General features: G+C 48.1%; 1 protein-coding gene across 3 annotated transcripts in view; it reads left to right on the top strand.

The window, feature by feature from the left end:
• Positions 1 to 19,342, top strand: part of LOC140395474 (phosphoinositide 3-kinase regulatory subunit 6-like) — a 174,523-nt gene that overhangs the window by 153,428 nt on the left and 1,753 nt on the right. For all 3 annotated transcript variants that reach the window (XM_072483260.1, XM_072483262.1, XM_072483261.1), the window contains exons 18-20: positions 3,246 to 3,336; positions 14,092 to 14,156; positions 18,231 to 18,349. In XM_072483260.1, the coding sequence (XP_072339361.1) occupies positions 3,246 to 3,336; positions 14,092 to 14,156; positions 18,231 to 18,349 (275 nt within the window). The remainder of the gene's footprint in view (positions 1 to 3,245; positions 3,337 to 14,091; positions 14,157 to 18,230; positions 18,350 to 19,342) is intronic.

Below are 19,342 nucleotides of genomic sequence, written 5' to 3'. Positions count from 1 at the left end.
GCCCTGTATGCCAACAGCGCCAGGTTGAAGTCCGAGGCTGAGTCTGCAGCCTTGCACAGCAACCTCTTGACAATATGGACCCCTTCGGCCTTCCTGTTTGATTGCGGGTAATGGGGACTGGATGTGATGTGAGTGAAGTGGTAGGATCGTGCAAAGTTGGACCACTCTTGGCTGTAGAAACATGGGCCGTTGTCACTCATTACTGTGAGTGGTATCCCGTGCCTGGCAAACGTCTCTTTGCAGGCTTTAATCACTGACTTGGACGTGAGGTCCGACAGTTTCACCACTTCCGGGTAGCTGGAGAAGTACTCACCAAGAGCACGTAATTACGCCCATTTGCGTGAAAGAGGTCTATCCCCACCTTGGACCATGGAGAAGTCACGATCTTGTGCTGTTGCAGTGTTTCCTTGGGCTGAGCTGGTTGAAACTTCTGGCATGTGCAGTTGAGGACCGTGTTGGCAATGTCCTGGCTGATGCCAGGCCAGTAGACTGCCTGCTGAGCTCTGCGTCAACATTTTTTGACCCCAAGGTGACCCTCATGGATCTGTCTGAGCACCATGGTTTGCATGCTTTGGGGAATGACGATTCTATCTAGTTTAAGAAGGATCCCCATGACAACCGTTAACTCGTCCTTAAGGTTGAAGAGCTGGGGGCACTGCTCCTTTTGCCAGCCATGGGCAAGGTGCCGCATCACGCACTGCAGTAGAGGATCTTTGGCAGTTTCTTCGCGTATCTGGACAACTCGTTCATCAGTGGCTGGGAGGTTGCTGGCACACAACTGCACCTGTGCCTCGATGTGGCGAATGAAGTCGCCCGGTTCACACGGCATGGTGATGGATCGGGATAGGGCATCCGTGACGATCAGCTCCTTGCCCAGTGTATAGATGAGTTTGAAATCATATTGGCGGAGACGAAGAAGAATTTGCTGCAGCCGAGGTGTCATTTAAATCCTTCTGGATTATGTGGACTAAAGGCCTGTGGTCTGTTTCCACCGTGAACTTCGGCAGACCGTATACATAGTCATGAAACTTGACTATTCCTGTCAGGAGACCCAGACACTCCTTTTCGATCTGGGCATACTGTTGTTCAGTCGGAGCCATGGCCCTGGAGGCATATGCCACTGGAGCCCAGGACGAGGAGTCGTCTTTCCGGAGGAGCACCGCCCCAATGCTGTCCTGGCTTGAGTCTGTGGGTATCTTGATATCCTTGGTTGGGTCAAAGAACGCCAGTACTAGAGCTGTGGTGAGCTTAGCCTTCAGCTCAAGCCACTCCGCTTGTTGTGCGGGAAGCCACTGGAACACTGTCGACTTTTTAACGAGGTGCCGGAGGGCCATGGTGTGGGATGCCATGTTGGGAATGAATTTTCCAAGAAAATTTACCATCCCGAGGAAGTGGAGGACCGCCTTTTTGTCCCCTGGTGTCTTCATGGCATTGATTGCCAGCACCTTGTCAGGTTGCACACCCTGCTGTGAAATGTGGTCACCTAAAAACTTGTGGACCACCCAAACGAGCATTTGGCCCTGTCGAGCTGGAGGCTATTTTCATGAATCCTCTGGAAAACCTGTTTGAGGCGAGCAATGTGATCCTCGGGCGTCGTGGACCAGATGATCATGTCGTCCACTTAGACTTGCACCCCCTCGATGCCCTCCATCATTTGCTCCATTATGCGATGAAATACTTTGGAAGCTGACGTGATACCAAAAGGTCTGCGTTTGTAGCAATACCTGCCGAACGGAGTGTTAAACGTGCACATCTTCCAACTGGACTCGTCCAGCTGAATTTGCCAGAAGCCACGGGAGGCGTCCAGCTTGGTAAAGAATTTGGCATGAGCCATCTCACAGGTCAATTCTTCACGCTTCGGGATCGGGTAATGCTCTTGCATGATGTTGCGATTCAGGTCTTTGGGATCAATGCAAATGCGGAGTTCGCCAGAGAGTTTCTTGATGCAGACCATGGAGCTGACCCAGTCAGTGGGTTCCGTGACCTTTGAGATGATGCCCTGGTCTTGGAGCTCTCGTAGCTGCGTTTTCAGACGATCCTTGAGGGGAGCCGGCACCCGGCGTGGTGCATGGATGACTGGGGTGGCATTCGGCTTGAGCAATATCTTGTAGCGATATGGGACGTGCCCATCCCATCAAACACACTGTGGTTTCAGGGGGGATCCAGGACAGAATAGTCTCTAGAGGAGAAGGAGGAGAGGGTAGAGTCTCTGATATTTACAAGGTGCTCATGAAGGGGGAAGAGTCCCAGACGGAGGAACTGAAACTCAAATGGGAGGAGGAGCTCGGCGGGGAGATGGAGGCCAGGGTATGGGCGGAAGCCCTGAGTAGGGTAAACTGAACCGCAACATGTGCCAGGCTCAGCCTGATTCAGTTTAAGGTCGTTCACCGGGCCCACATGACGGTGGCTCGGATGAGCAAATTTTTTGAGGTAGAGGACAAATGCGCTAGATGCGCGGGAGGACCAGCGAACCATGTTCACATGTTTTGGGCATGTCCTAAGCTTAGGGGGTACTGGGAGGGATTTGCGGATGTCATGTCCCGGGAGCTAAAAACAAGGGTGGTGATGAGTCCAGGGGTGGCAATTTTCGGGGTTTCGGAAGACCCGGGAGTCCAGGGGGAGAAAGAGGCAGATGTTCTGGCCTTTGCTTCCCTGATAGCCCGGCGGCGAATACTGCTGGCATGGAGGGACTCAAAACCCCCGAAGACCGAACTATGGAGAGTGGAGCTGAGTCCACAAAGATCAGCCATGATCTCATTAAATGGCGGAGCAGGCTCGAGGGGCCAGATAGCCTACTCCTGTTCCTAGTTCTTATGTTCTTATGGCTTTCGGACTTGTCAAATTTTCTGGGTATGGAAAAAAATCAAGTTCGCCTTGAGGGGACCTGTATTGGGGTTCGCCCGAAGGTGGCAACCATTCATCGACTTCTTTGCGGGAGAGTGAACGTCAGCAAGGGGAGGGGGGATATTAGAGTAGAGTAGGAGGGATAAATAGTGTCTATGGGAGAGGAGCGGGTATGTGCATTATGGTTTGGTTGAAGTGTTGGTTTTCTGTTGATGTTTGCATATTTCTGTAATCTGTAACTGTTTACAATGCCAAAAAATACCTCAATAAAATTGTTTGTTAATAAAAAACCTACCCACTAACATGGGTTAACACCAGACCGTAGTCTTTGTTGCTGGTTGAACATATCCAAATTCACAATAACCAACGGGTCCAACATTTTCTATTTATTGTTACCACAGATTGCATTGAGCAACAGGAAAAATACCAGATGGTTTACAAATCGTTGCACTGGTTTAATGATGAAAGCGATTCCTTCAAATGAGACGGAAGGTATGATAAGAATCCATTCTCTGCAGCCATGTTTACAGTTCAGTTTCTTGGGGTTCTTTGTGCTGGTTGTGTATAGTATGTATTTAAAACCCTGGTGTCTCTCATGTTTGTGGTTATTTGACTTTAGTGTTGGCTCATTTAAATATTATGATCTCCTCTTCTAACTCCGTTCCTATGGTGTCACATGCTGTTCAACAGCAACAAGCCTGGAATCGAGATGTTCTCCGTTCTCTTCTATTCCTTCTCTTGAACAAACATTATGTGATGTAAAAATGACTGGAAGAAACTCACCAGCGCATTGGCAGAGGAGTTGATTCTCGGCAATTTAACAACTGTTCAAGAAAAGTGTCTGAAACTATTTCCATAGAATCCCGACAGTGCAGAAGGAGATCATTCGGCCCCTTCAGGTCCCTGCCAGCCCTCAGAAAGAGCATCCTACCTCAGCCCAATCTCTCCCCGCCCCCCCCTCCCATAACCTCACTTAACCTACACATTCTTGGACACTAAGGGCAATTTAACATGGCCAATCCACCTAACCTGCACATCTTTGGACTGTGGAAGGAAACCGGAGCATCCGGAGGAAACCCATGCAGACACTGGGAGAACGTGCAAGCTCCACATGGACAGTCATCCGAGGACAGAATTGAACTCGGGTCACTGGCGCTGTGTGGCAGCAGTGCTAACCACTGCGCCACCGTGTTGCCCACAGAACATCCAACAAATCAAATCTATCAGTTTAAAGCTTGTAGTTATTTTTGTCACTGAATCTCTAAAATCCTTCCAACCGAATGTGTCCCCATAGCAGAGAATCCAGTCCCAGGTCTAGTCTCGGATTAACTTTTTGCGCTGGGCAGGTCCCTTCTTCTTGGGGGGATGAGGGCAGGGTACTTGGCAATTGTCATGTCAGATCATGGGGTGAAGAAGGCGGGGTACTCGGCAAGTGTCATTTCAAATCATGCTCCACGTTTTGTGGATTTAGTGCCTGAGCTGGGTCTCTCTCAGCGCCTACGTTGGAGACTGGACACAGGGCTGTTGGCAGATAAAAGGTTCTGTGAGTGGATATCCTCCACCATTGGGAGCACATTACGTTCAACAAGATGACTGTATCTCCCTTACTACATTGTGGGGGGCCCTCAAGGTGGTCATTAGGGGAGCGATAATTTCTTATAAGTCACTTAAGAATCGATCTGAGAGGGTGAGTGGCTGAGGCTGGTGGACTCCATCCTAGAGGTGGACTGCCAGTACTCGATTGCCTGCCCCTACACTGGAGTTGCTGACAAGTAGGAAGAAATTGCAGATGGAATTCGAGCTACTGGAAACAGGTGGGCCCACTGCGACGCTCGAGGGGGACATTTTACAAACACTGGGAGCAGGCCAGTCACCTTTTAGCGCAGCATTTGACGTGGCAGGCAGCCTCCCAGGAGATTGTACAGGTTTGGGACTCGGGTGACGGGTTGGTGTTCGCCCCAGCGAAGGCGAATGGCGCATTCGAAGAGTTTTATCAATGACTGTACAGATTGGAGCCCCCAAGGGAGAGATTGCACAAGATGCAGTTTTTGGAAGGATTGTCTTTCCCGGAGGTGGACAGGCAAAGAAGGGAGGAGTTAGAATCCACAGTGGGTCTGGAGGAGGTTATGAAGTGTATTGGTTCCATGCAGTTGGGTAAAGCACCCGGCCTGGATGAACAAAGAACAAAGAAAATTACAGCACAGGAACAGGCCCTTCGGCCCTCTCAGCCTGCACCGATCCAGATCCTTTATCCAAACCTGCCTTCTATTTTCCAAGGATCTACTTCCCTCTGTTCCCCGTCCGTTCATATATCTGTCTAGATGCATCTTAAATGATGCTATCGTGCCCACCTCTACCACCTCCGCTGGCAAAGCATTCCAGACACCCACCACCCTCTGTGTAAAATACTTTCCACGCACATCTCCCTTAAACTTTCCCCCTCTCACCTTGAAACCGTGACCCCTTGTAATTGACATCCCCACTCTTGGAAAAAGCTTGTTGCTATCCACCCTGTCCATACCTCTCATAATTTTGTCGACCTCAATCAGGTCCCCCCTCAACCTCCGTCTTTCCAACGAAAACAATCCTAATCTACTCAACCTTTCTTCATAGCTAGCACCCTCCATACCAGGCAACATCCTGATGAACCTCCTCTGCACCCTCTCTAAAGCATCCACATCCTTCTGGTAATGTGGCGACCAGAACTGCACACAGTATTCCAAATGTGGCCTAACCAAAGTCCTATACAACTGTAACATGACCTGCCGACTCTTGTACTCAATACCCCGTCTGATGAAGGCAAGCATGCTGTATTCCTTCTTGACCACTCTATCGACCTACGTTGCCACATTCAGGGTACAATGGACCTGAACTCCCAGATCTCTCTGTACATCAATTTTCCCCAGGACTCTTCCATTGACCGTATAGTCCGCTCTTGAATTAAATCTTCCAAAATGCATCAATTCGCATTTGCCTGGATTGAACTCCATCTGCCATTTCTCTGCCCAACTCTCCAATCTATCTATATTTTGCTGTATTCTCTGACAGTCGTCCTCGCTATCTGCAACTCCACCAATCTTAGTATCATCTGCAAACTTGCTAATCAGACCACCTATACCTTCATCCAGATCATTTAGGTATATCACAAACAACAGTGGTCCGAGCACGAATCCCTGTGGAACACCACTAGTCACCTTTCTCCATTTTGAGACACTCCCTTCCACCACTACTCTCTGTGCCTATTGCCCAGCCAGTTCTTTATCCATCTAGCTAGTACACCCTGAACCCCATACGACTTCACTTTTTCCATCAACCTGCCATGGGAAACTTTATCAAACGCCTTACTGAAGTCCATGTATATGACATCTACAGCCCTTCCCTCATCAATTAACTTTGTCACTTCCTCAAAGAATTCTATTAGGTTTGTAAGACATGACCTTCCCTGCACAAAACCATGCTGCCGATGACTGATAAGTCTATTTTCTTCCAAATATGAATCGATCCTATCCCTCAGTATCTTCTCCAACAACTTGCCTACCACTGACGTCAAGCTCACAGGTCTATAATTCCCTGGATTATCCCTGCTACCTTTCTTAAACAAAGGGACAACGTAAGCAATTCTCCAGTCCTCCGGGCCCTCACCCGTGTTCAAGGATGTTGCAAAGATAACTGTTAAGGCCCCAGCTATTTCGTCCCTCGCTTCCCTCAGTAACCTAGGATAGATCCCACCCGGACCTGGGGACTTGTCCACCTTAATGCCTTTTAGAATACCCAAAACGTCCCCCTTCCTTATGCCGACTTGACCTAGAGTATTTAAACATCCATCCTTAGCCTCAACATCCGTCATGTCCCTCTCCTTGGTGAATACCGATGCAAAGTACTCATTAAGAATCTCGCCCATTTCCTCTGACTCCACGCATAAATTCCCTCTTTTGTCTTTGAATGGGCCAATCCTTTCTCTAATTACCCTCTTGCTCCTTATATACAAATAAAAGGCTTTGGGATTTTCCTTAACCCTGTTAGCCAAAGATATTTCATGACCCCTTTTAGCCCTCTTTATTGCGCGTTTGAGATTTGTCCTACTTTCCTGATATTCCTCCAAAGCTTCATCAGTTTTACGTCGCCTAGATCTTATGTATGCTTCCTTTTTCATCTTAGCTAGTCTCACAATTCCACCCGTCATCCATGGTTCCCTAATCTTGCCATTTCTATCCCTCATTTTCACAGGGACATGTCTGTCCTGCACTCTAATCAACCTGTTCTTAAAAGACTCCCACATTTCAAATGTGGATTTACCCTTAAACAGCTGCTCCCAATCCACATTCCCTAGCTCCTGCTGAATTTTGTTATACTTGACCTTTCCCCAATTTAGCACTCTTCCTTTAGGACCACCCTGAGGCCCGACCGGGCCTACTTCAAGATCCGATCCCAGGTGCGCCAATGGAAGGGAACAGACCACGGGTCCCAGCCCAATCTGCCTCAGGAAGCCCCTGCCCACGACCCAGAACCCCCGAAACGGCGGAAACCCCGCGCGAGGATCCAAACGCGCTGCAAAGTATTCCCGTGCCCGCAGAACGCCAGGACCCATCCGGATCGCAAACATGCCCCCCAAGCAACCCCTCTACCTCAACCAGTGCCCGGGACCCTGCCAGATGCTACCCCAGATACGTAAACAGCGTCCTGGTCCCCGCCAGCGCCCTGGACCCCGCCAGACGCAACCACCTAACTTCCACAAGGGCTGATATCTCCCATCGGATCCCAGGATCATCCAGCAGCAGCCGCCGACCGAGCAAGCGAGGGAAACGCGGCGGTCTGCAGGTTAGACTGAAGCAACGCGGTTTCAAGACACCTCTCCCCAGCATACTCCTGGCAAACGTCCAAGCGATCGAAAACAAGCTGGATGAACTTAACACCAGACTTACCTCTCAGAGGGAAGGAAATGACTGCTGTGTGCTCTGTTTCACAGAGACATGGCTCACACCTGCCTCACCGGACTGTGCCATACAACCTGAAGGCTTCTCAATTCACCGGGCGGACCGCACGGCACCATCAGGCAAAGCGAAGGGTGGAGGGGTTTGTCTCCTCATCAACTCCTCCTGGTGCTTGGATGTGGCGACCCTGGCGACCTACTGCTCCCCGGACGTGGAATACCTGACTGTGAAGTGCCGCCCATATTATCTTCCACGTGAGTTCACTTCAGCCATTATCACAGCGGTCTACATCCCACCCCAGGCAGAAGTGAGGAAGGCCCTGGACAAACTACTCAGTTATAAACAATTACAAAACTGAACACCGGAGCCTTGCTCATCGTGGCCGGAGACTTCAACAAGGCCAACCTCAAGGGTGTACTGCCAAAATTCCAACACACTTCCTGTCCCACCAGGAGCGACAACACTCTTGACCACTGCTACTCAAAAATCTTGATCACTGCTACTCAAAAATCAAGGGCGCCTACCGTTCCATCCCCCGACCGCACTTTGGGAAATCAGACCATAAGACGGTGCTCCTTCTCCCGGCATACAGGCAGAAACACAAGCGGGAGAATCCAGCTAAGAAGGTTGTGCAGTGCTGGTCCGAGGAGACAGAAGAGCTCTTATGTGACTGCTTAGAGTCAGTGGACTGGTCCATATTTAAGAACTCAGTGACCAACTTAAATGAGTATGCCACCACCATCACAAACTTCATCAGCAAATGTGTGGACGACTGTGTGCCAAAGAAAGCAGTATGTACGTTCCCCAACCGGAAACCATGGCTCAATGGCGAGATTGACTCCCTACTGAAGGACAGGTCTGAGGCGTTCAAGTCAGACGACCCTGACCTATACAAGAAATCCAGGTACGACCTCCGCAAAGCCATCCGAGATGCCAAGAGAGAATATCAAACCAAGATAGAGTCACAGACAGACTCTTGGCAGTTGTGGCAAGGACTAAACAACATAACGGGCTACAAAGCGAAGCCGAACAGTATCTCTGGCAGCAGCGCACCCCTTCTCGATGAACTCAATGCATTCTATGCTCGGTTCGAGCAGGTAACCAACAATCCGCTGTTGAATGCCCCAGCAGCCCATAATTCACCCATACCCACCATCACAGCTTCCGAAGTCAGATCGGCCTTCCTGAAAGTGAACCCTCGGAAGGCGACGGGCCCGGACGGGATCCCTGGTCATGCACTCAGAGCCTGCGCGGACCAGCTGGCGGAGGTATTCACGGACATCTTTAATCTGTCCCTGCTCCACTCCGAGATCCCCACCTGCTTCAAGAAGACCACCATCATACCCGTACCAAAGAAGAACCAGGCAACGTGCCTCAATGACTACTGTCCAGTGGCCCTGACTTCAGTCGTAATGAAGTACTTCGTGAGGTTAATCATGAAGCGCATCACCTCCATATTCCCAGAATGCCTTGATCCACTGCAATTCGCATACCGCTGCAACCGGTCCACATCAGACGCCATTTCCCTGGCCCTACACTCATCCGGAGAGCATCTCGAAAACAAGGACTCCTACCTCAGACTCCTATTTATTGACTACAGCTCCGCCTTCAACACCATAATCCCAGCCAAGCTCATATCAAAGCTCCAAAACCTAGGACTTGGCTCCCCACTCTGCAACTGGATCCTCGATTTTCTGACCAACAGACCACATCAGTAAAAATGAACAACAACACCTCCTCCACAATAGTCCTCAACACCGGGGCCCCGCAAGGCTGCGTACTTAGCCCCCTACTCTACTCCCTGTACACACACGACTGCATGGCAAAACTTGGCTCCAACTCCATCTACAAGTTTGCTGACGATACGACCATAGTGGGCCGGATCTCGAATAACGACGAGTCAGAATACAGGCGGGAGATAGAGAATCTAGTGGAGTGGTGTGGCGACAACAATCTCTCCCTCAATGCCAGCAAAACTAAAGAGCTGGTCATTGACTTCAGGAAGCAAAGTACTGTACACATCCCTGTCAGCATCAACGGGGCCAAGGTGGAGATGGTTAGCAGTATCAAATTCCATGGGGTGCACATTTCCAAAAATCTGTCCTGGTCCACCCACGTCGACTCTACCACTAAGAAAGCACAACAGGGCCTATAGTTCCTCAGGAAACTAAGGAAATTCGGCATGTCCACATTAACCCTTATCAACTTTTACAGATGCACCATAGAAAGCATCCTATCTGGCTGCATCACAGCCTGGTATGCCAACTGCTCGGCCCAGGACCGCAAGAAACTGCAGAGAGTCATGAACATCGCCCAGTCCATCACACAAACCTGCCTCCCATCCATTGACTCCTTCTACACCTCCCGCTGCCTGGGGAAAGCAGGCAGTATAATCAAAGATCCCTCCCACCCGGCTTACTCACTCTTCCAACTTCTTCCATCAGGCAGGAGATACAGAAGTCTGAGAACACGCACGAACAGACTCAAAAACAGCTTCTTCCCCACTCACCAGACTCCTAAATTACCCTCTTATGGACTGACCTTGTTAACACTACACTCCTGTATGCTTCATCCGATGCCAGTGCATATGTAGTTACATTGTATATGTTGGTGTTGCCCTATTATGTATTTTCTTTTATTCCCTTGTCTTCCCATGTATTTAATGATCTGTTGAGCTGCTTGCAGAAAAATACTTTTCACTGTACCTCGGTACACGTGACAATAAACAAATCCAATCCAATCCAATCCAATCGTCTTTGTCCATGAGTATTCTAAAACTTACGGAATTGTGATTGCTATTCCCAAAGTAATCACCGACTGAAACTTCAACCACCTGGCTGGGATCATTCCCCAATACCAGGTCCAGTATGGCCCCTTCCCGAGTTGCACTATTTACATACTGCTCTAAAAAAAACTCTCCTGGATGCTGCTTACAAATTCTGCTCCATCTACGCTTCCAACACTACATGAGTCCCATTCAATGGGATGGGATTCCCATTGAATTTTATAGAAGTTTGCAGGCAGTTGATTCCACTGATATTGGATATGTTGAACAATTTCTTGGTCCGGGGATATTGTCAGCTACACTGGCGCAGGCTTCCATCTCCATGATTATGAAGAAGGATATGGACCCTACAGAGTGTGGGTTGTATCGGCCGATTTTGTTGCTAAATGTGGATGCTAAGTTGTTGGCAATGCAGTTGGAGCTCTGCCTTCCAGGGGTGATTTCGGAGGGACACACGGGTTTTGTTAAAGGTCAGCAGCTGTTGGCCACTATACGGCAATCGTTGAATATTGTCCTGTCTCCCTCTTTAGCGCCTGAATCGGAGGCGATTGTTTCATTGGACACCGTAAAAGCATTTGATAGGATTGAGTGGGGTACGTATTTGAGATTCTGGGGAAGTTCGGTTTCAGACCAAAGCTCATAGGTTGAATTCTCCGCTGGCAGGATTCGGCGTGGGTCGGCAGCGCACCCACAACCGCGGGTTTCCCAACAGCGTGAGATGGCCACAATGGGAAATTCCATTGACAGGTGGCAGGAATGAAGAATCCCGCTGCCAGTGAGGGGGAGCCGCCCAGGAAACGCGGCTGGCGGACCAGAGAATCCCGCCCCATATCTTGGATCCTTTGTTGTACAGGGTTCACACCGCTCATGTCTGTATAAATGACTTGAGCTCAGGCTACTTTCATTTGGTAGGGCTACAAGGCAGGGCTGCCACTGTCTCCACTTCTGTTTGCTTTGGCAATCGAATCACTGGCTATTGCATTGAGCTCTTCCAGGGAATGGAAGAGGGAAGGAGAGAGCTTAGGGTGTCCTCGAAAGCAGATGATTTGCTTCTTTATATCATGGACTCAGTCTCCACGATGGATGAGATAATGAAGATACTGAGTACTTCATCTCGGGGTATAAGTTGATTATGGACAAGAGCAAATATATTCTGGTCAACCCCCCAGGGAGAGGAGCCGATCTGGAGATTTAGCCAGATTTAGCTTTCGTTATCTGGGAATCCAGATGGCCCATGATTGGGCCTCACTTCATTATGCTAGTCTGGTGAGTGGGGTTAGAACTGATTTGCAGAGGTGGCAAAACCACCCCTGACCTTGGCGGGCAAGGTTCAGACGATTAAAGTGAATGTCCTTCCAAGGTTTTTATTTATTTTTCAATGCCTCCCCATCTTTCTTCTCAAGTCATTCTTTGCTGGAGTCAATAAGTTGATAACTTCTTTCATTTGGGTGGGCAAGACCCCAAGGTATTGTAAGACGTTAGCCTACATAAGGCTTAGCCTACATAATTAGTTATTCTATCACTGGGCTGCCAATGTTGAAAAGGTGCTGGGGTGGCTTAAGGCGAATTCCATATTGTGGCAAATGTCGTGGTTCTTGTTTGAGGGTCTTTCTCGCTTCCGTTTTCTCCTGCGCAATTTACATCAATGGTGTCAATGATGAGGATTTGGAGACAGTTTAGGCAGCATTTTAAGCGCGGCTTCAATGGCTTCTTGTCACTGTCGGCCCCTATCTGTAGGAGCCACTGCTTCGCGCCAATGAATTTGGACTTGGTTTAGGTCCTGGGGGAGGAGGGGCTGGAGAGGTTTAGGACATGCTTGTGGATGGTAGGTTTGCTGGATTTGAAGATCTGGTGGATAAATTCCAACTTCCGAGGTCTAATTTATTTAGGTATTTCCAGGTGCGTGATTTCCAGGGTAAGGAGATCTCGTTGTTTCCTTTGGCACCCTCGACTTCCCTCATGAACAGGATCTCTGGCCGAAGTGGGTGAAGGAACGATTTCCAACATCTACGGTCAGATACTGTCTGCGGAGCAAGCCCCATCTTAGGGGCTGTTTAGCTCACTGGGCTAAATCGCTGGCTTTGCAAGCAGACCATGGCAGGCCAGCAGCGCGTTCAATTCCCGTACCAGCCTCCCCGAACAGGCGCTGGAATGTGGCGACTAGGGGCTTTTCACAGTAACTTCATTTGAAGCCTACTTGTGACAATAAGCAATTTTCATTTTTTTTCATTGGACGACATGAGGAGGAGGTGGGAGGGGGAGCTGGGTCTAGATTTTGAGGGAGGGGTGTGGAGTGAGGCTCTGCATAGGATCAACTCCACCTCCTCATGTGCTAGGATCATCTTGATTCAGTTCAAGGTGGTGTATAGACCGCATCTGACTAGGACTACGATGAGTGGGTTTTTTTTGGGGAGTGAAGATAGATGTAAACGGTGTTCTTGTGGACCGGAAAATTATTCCCATATAATCTGGCCATGTTCATTAGCTGTTGGGTCCCCCTCTTTAACACCATGTTAGAGATTCTTGGTATCGAACTGGAGCCTTGACCGCTAGTGGCCATTTTCAGGGTCTCTGACTCACTGGTGCTGCAGACAAGGGTGAAGGTGGATGTCCTTTCCTTTGTCTCACTGATAGCCCGGAGGCGGGTCCTGCTGGGATGGAGTTCCCCCAATGGACTCGGCATGGCTGGGTGATCTAATGGATTTCCTATATCATGAAAAGGTCAGGTATACCCTTAAGAGGGTCGGTTAGATGGGCTTTACTCAACATGGCAGCCTTTAATTTCTTTTTTCCGAGAGTTGGTCACTGTCGGTTGTTAGGGGGGATGTCATTAGTTAGTAGTTCACGTTTTCTCTGTTATTAGTTGTTGGGGTAAGAGTTGGGGGTAGTGGGGTTGATAATGGCTGGAACGTGTCATTCTTGTACTGTGTCTGTATATATTTGCCGATGAATGTAGAATAATTTTGTAATAATGAAAAACTCTTTGCAACAAAAATATATTTTTTGAACTAAGATAATGATTAGTTAAAGATAACATTACAGTCGTGGATATCTCAAGATTGATTGAATTACCGAGCTAATCATCAAATTGTCGTAATGATTGGCCAGTATCAATGCTGCCAAACTTAGGGCCGGAATATCCGGCCTCGCCCGCCACCGGGATCGTCCAGTTCCGCCAAAAGTCAATGGATCTTTGGCTGGGCTGCTGAATTTCCCATAGCCGGTCCCACCACGAAGACACTGGAAAATCCTGGTCTTGATGGTTAGGCTGAGTTGGAGCCAATTTGTTTTTTATTACTTCAGTGATATGATAGCAGCCATTGACTTTTGTACAAGAAAACCAATACTTGACCAGTTACATTGTGACGTAAATTGGAAATTAGCAAAAAAAATTGTCTAAAGAATGTAGGATGAATGGAAGATTGTATAAAATAGTGATATAACTGAGTTTCACTAATGTACAGCCATAAAATATTGTATATCTTCATTTAATTTAATAATCTCTGAATATAATGCACTTCTGTTCTGCAGATCTTGTTTGCCTGAATGTAAATATCGCCGAGGTAACGAACAAAGTATATGGAAAAATACCTTTGGTAAGTGTAAACTGTTGTGCAACAGTAGATCTGTCAAAAAAACGTGAAAAGCTTTTCACATAATGACTGGCTTTTTGGAGTGTATTGACTAGTTATGTAGGAAAGTTGTGCAGATATTTTGTGTTATCTATGTTCCATAAATAGCAATGGGACTGTCATGACCACCACGAGGACCATGGGGAAACCATCATTGATCTTTCTGTGGGACTGGTGGTGTGCGGGCTTTCCAGATAGGAGGCGGAGGCCACACACCTGGGGCTGGTTAGGTACTGCTGGCCCAAAGCAAGGCCGAGACAGACTAGTCCTCCCAGCAAGGATTGTACTGGGAGCGAGATGCTGCTTCACGCAAAACATTATACATAGTTAAAATAAATTCATAGAGCAGCACGGTGCCACAGTGGTTAGCATTGCTGTCTCACGGCGCCGAGGTCCCAGGTTCGATCCCGGTTCTGGGTCACTGTCCGTGTGGAGTTTGCACATTCTCCCCGTGTTTGCGTGGGTTTCGCCCCCACAACACAAAGATGTGCAGGCTAGGTGGATTGGCCATGCTAAATTGCCCCTAAATTGGAAAAAACTAATTGGGTACTCTAAATTTTTAAAAAATAAAACAAAAAATAAATTTATGTTCAATCTTCGCCGCTTCCTCAAGATACTAAACTGGCGACGAGGATTAAAATAAACTCCAGACTCGTTCATAGAACCGCCTGACTGCTGGAAGTTGCTGTTTGGGACGTAACGTCGTAACGATTTAAGATGCCGTTTTTCAGAAAATTGGATGCATTTGACACAGGCCTGGAAGATCGGAACCAGTATGCGGAGCCCAAGAGATATTTTTTCCAGGCAAACCAGATTTTGGAGGAAGACTGTCAGACGATCCTCTTCCTGACCGCCTGCTGGGCCCAGATGTGTGGGATCATAGTCTGACTTATCCAGCTGCACCGGACTCTAAATCCTTTGATGAGCTGGTCACTATGGTTTTGGAACACTATGACCCCACACTCTCTGTAATTATGGAACGGTATTGTTTTAATAGTGGTCTCCTGGCGAATCAGCCATGGACTTCTTGACCCGCATAAGACATCGGGCTGAACACTGTGAGTTTGGGCTGCCCCTCTCGGAGATGTTGCGGGACCGGCTTGTGTGTGTGGTATTAACAATGCGGCCATGCAGAGGAAGCTATTGGCGGAACCCACCCTGGATTTGAAGCGTGACATTGAGATCATTATCGCAAGAACACGCGGAATAAGGAGCTGCAGGAATCCAAGGACCATGGTCCAAGGTCCAAGGCCACATTTTAGCCCGCCCTTCTTTTCAAACTCCTTCTGCATCACGGGGCGATGCCAGTCTGGCAAGACTTGCCCAATTGGAGCAGTCTCAGAGGCAGTTCGACAGCGGGGTCTACTCTCAGGCACAACTGCTGACCAGTGGAATATCTCCCCCAAGGACGATGGGGAGAGCTGACCGTATTGACAACTGTGTGGGCGGAGAACTCGTGACAATCAGCGTGGCCAGGTTCGATGCAGAGAACGCCATCCTCAACAACCTCCCAGATCACCGCTAACTAGGGCCTTGCACGTGGGTGTCGTGTTGGGCGTTCCGATACACAAACGAACCAACACGGTTGTAGATGGTACAACTCTGTTTTATTATTCTGTACAATAATAACTATTAACTTCTGGCTGTGGTTCATACTTCACCAGCTAACCTGTGGACCCAGCCCTAGCACTATCTCAGAGAGGCACTCAGCACATGGTGTATGTCTGAGTGGCACGCTGTGAGCTCTGAGCTATCTCCTGGTAGAATGAGTGGGAACTGTGGTGTTCCCTGTTTATAGTGCGTGTGCTCTCACTGGTGATTGGGTGCGATGTTGTGTGTGTGTTGGTTGGTCCAGCTACCTGTCCATCAGTGTGTGTGTGTGATTTCACCATGATATGTTAATGTGGATATCATGACAGCGGGCACCCCGGATGAGGAGGAAGACTGGCTGACGCAACTGAACCGTGTCATGGCTCCAAAGGTTGCACCGATCTGGGTCATGCCACTGGTCAAGGGGCATCCGATGACAATGGATATAGAAATTAGTGCAGCCGCCTCCATTGTGGATCTCCGTACATTTTGGTGGTTTTGTACAGGGACCATGTCACTGACGCTTCGTAATATCAAGGCAAGATTGGCGACCTACATTAGGGAGCCTTTAAGATTCATGGGGACCACCGTGACTCCGGTAACGCAGGAGCAGCAATTGGTTCGACGTCTGTTGGTTATGCTTCAGGGACCAGCACCAAATTTGTTGGGGTGCAACTGGTTATGAGTCCCGCATTTTGACTGGCAACATGTTTTTCGGATGGGCATCAGAAGCCTATAAACCATGCTAGGTATATACCCTGGTGTTCCAGGAGGATGTGGGTAGAATAAAGGGGGCCATAGCTCATATCTATGTGGATCCTGATGTTCAGCCCCGATATTTCACGGCGAGGCCTGCTTTGCTGATGAAGATCAACACAGAGTTTCGGCACCTGCAGGATCTGAGAGTCATATGCCCGGTACAGTTTTCGGAATGGGTGGCATGAAAGAATTTTTTAAAATAGGGATAGGCAACAAACTCTTGTGCATGTTGCAAAAACGATATTAACTGGACAAAATGTAGAAAATATTTACGAGACTGTTACCAGAATTGAGACGATGCAACTAGCAGGAACGATTGGCTTTAAAATGATGATGTTCCATAATGTGGAGACGCTCCCAATTGTAGTTCAAACAAGGAAGCATAAGGCAGTCCCTAAAAAAATCAAAGAATGTAGGAAGAATGTCTTTACATGATGGTGAGAATGTGAACAATGCTTCCAGTTGGTATTGCGAGGGGGGTAGAATAGTGAGATAGGGACGATGTGATTCGAACAGGAGGAAACTTGTGTAAGTTTAAATATCAGCATGGACCAAAATGGCCTGTATCTTTGTTCCAGATTTGACTCAATTCTATGGAGCCCTGACAATGATAGATTATTCTAATCCCATTTTCAAGTTCTGAGAGAATTCCAAGACATTTGAATCTTTGGAGTCAAAGATCTAGCAGATGACAGTCAAATTATCATGCCCAACATCTCTATCCCTCGGAATCCTTTCTTCATTACCCCTCTCCCTGTTGCGATCTCTAGAATTAAATATGTGGCTTGAGAAGTCACCAAGAATTGAATCGTTCGCTACTGCTGCGAAAGACATCGTTAGAGAACGAAGTGTGGCTACACTTCGTTTGTTTCTTTTTTTTTAGTGGGGGTGGGGGAAGATTGGAGGAGAGGCAGGGGTTGGGTGAAAGTTCAATCATTGGGGGCAGGAGTGGTGGGGGTTTGGCGAGACATGTACACCGGGTTCCAGCTGGTGCGGAAAGATACCTCCTGTATCCAGCTATCCTTGCCTTCCTTTACCTGTCGGATTTGCCATGGCCTGGAAAACTTTACCAACTGGAGTTAAATTTGAAATTGTGCTGTATTTGAAGCCAGTCTCATGGGATCATACAATAACTACAGCACAGAGGGTGGCCATTTAACCTGTCAAGCCCAAGCAGACTCTCCCCGAAAGAACTATTTAACTAGTTCCACTCCTCCACCTCTTCCCCGTGGATGTACAAACCTTTTCAGTCATTTATTCAATTCTCTTTTGAAAACTGTGATTGAATCTGGCTCCACCACCTCTTCAGACAGTGCGGTACAGATTGTAACCACGCGCTGAATAGAAATGTTTTTTCCACAAGTCACCCTTTGATTATAATGTCCACCCCATCACCATTAAAATTGGAAGTAGGACGGGCCGGAGTTCAGTTGCGGTTGGGAATCTGATTTTTAATCTCCCAACCCAAACCCACACACCTTAGAGGGGTAGGTGTTGAAATTCCCCCCAGAACACGTTATTCAGCATAATTATCAATCCAGAACTGATGATGTTAGTAAAACAAATTATTGGCTTTGGCATTATTCTCTCATGATCTAACCAATCCTTTTAAGAATTTATAATTTTATAATTTGACAAGAAGTTTTAGTTTTTCCGCAACTAAACTAATGCGCAACTTGTTCCTTGCAGACAGAGAACATCAAGATCAAAACATCTCACATAAAGATTGAAGTCCATGATAGATGTGGAAAATCCATGGTTGTTTGTCTGGACAAGGATCCTAAGAGAATATATAAGGATGTTGTCAGGTTGGTATAGAAATATTTAAATATATTGAGCATTTTAAATTCATCTCAGGAATAAAGCTGTTTATGAGAATTATGCTCGTGTGCCATCAGTTTTAAAAAATTTGATTGATCCATTTGGATGGTAATCAAATATTATGGGCGGGATTCTCCGTCTGTTCACGGCAGCGGGATTCTCCGCTCCTGCTGGCAGTGAATGGGATATTTGACTGCCTTGCGAGCAGGTGTAGCGGGGCGGACTCGCAACGGAGAATCCCGGCCTAAATTCTTCATAAGGGACATTTTCCTTCATTTCTTCCTTCAGGCCTGCCGCAGGTATCAATTACCAATAGTTTTCAATGCCTGGAGACCAGGCTATCAATAAGCTGCTGATATCCATTTCCCACCTAAAATCTGTGTCAGGAACAGTCTGCCATAATTTTCAACCAGATAAGAAGCAATGATGGAGAAACATGGGTCCCCGAGGCAACGGCTGGAATTCTCGTCCTCGCTCCGTGACTAGGATTCTCTGGTCCCGCTGCGGTGAATCAGGATTCGGCTGAGCACCAAATTCTCCGTTCCCTCCGGCAGTGGTGACAGGGCAAGCCGGATCGGAGAATCCCGACCAAGAAGAGAGGCTAAACTGAGGCCTTGTCTCCTCTCTCAAAGGGACGTAGAGATGCTGGGGCACTGTTTTGAGGAAGAACAGGGGAGTTTCCCGGCCAATATTTTTCCCGCGAAAATCCATCGCAAAACTGGATTAGCACATTGCTGTTTGTGGCTGCCGTGCCTCTGATACTACAACAGTGACTACATTTGAAAACACTTCATTGGGGCGGCACGGTGGTTAACGCTGCTGCCTCATGGCGCTGAGGACCCGGGTTCGATCATGGCCCTGCGTCACAGTCCATGTAGTTTGCACATTCTCCCAGTGTCTGCGTAGGTCTCACAACCCAAAGATGTGCAGGGGAGGTGGATTGGCCATGCTAAATTGCCCATTAATTGGAAAAAGATACT

This window comes from Scyliorhinus torazame, chromosome 18 (genome assembly GCF_047496885.1).
Source record: "Scyliorhinus torazame isolate Kashiwa2021f chromosome 18, sScyTor2.1, whole genome shotgun sequence".
NCBI classification, from domain to species: domain Eukaryota; kingdom Metazoa; phylum Chordata; class Chondrichthyes; order Carcharhiniformes; family Scyliorhinidae; genus Scyliorhinus; species Scyliorhinus torazame.
The sequence above is the reverse complement of the archived record's forward strand: the minus strand, read 5'-3'. Positions and strand labels throughout refer to the sequence as shown.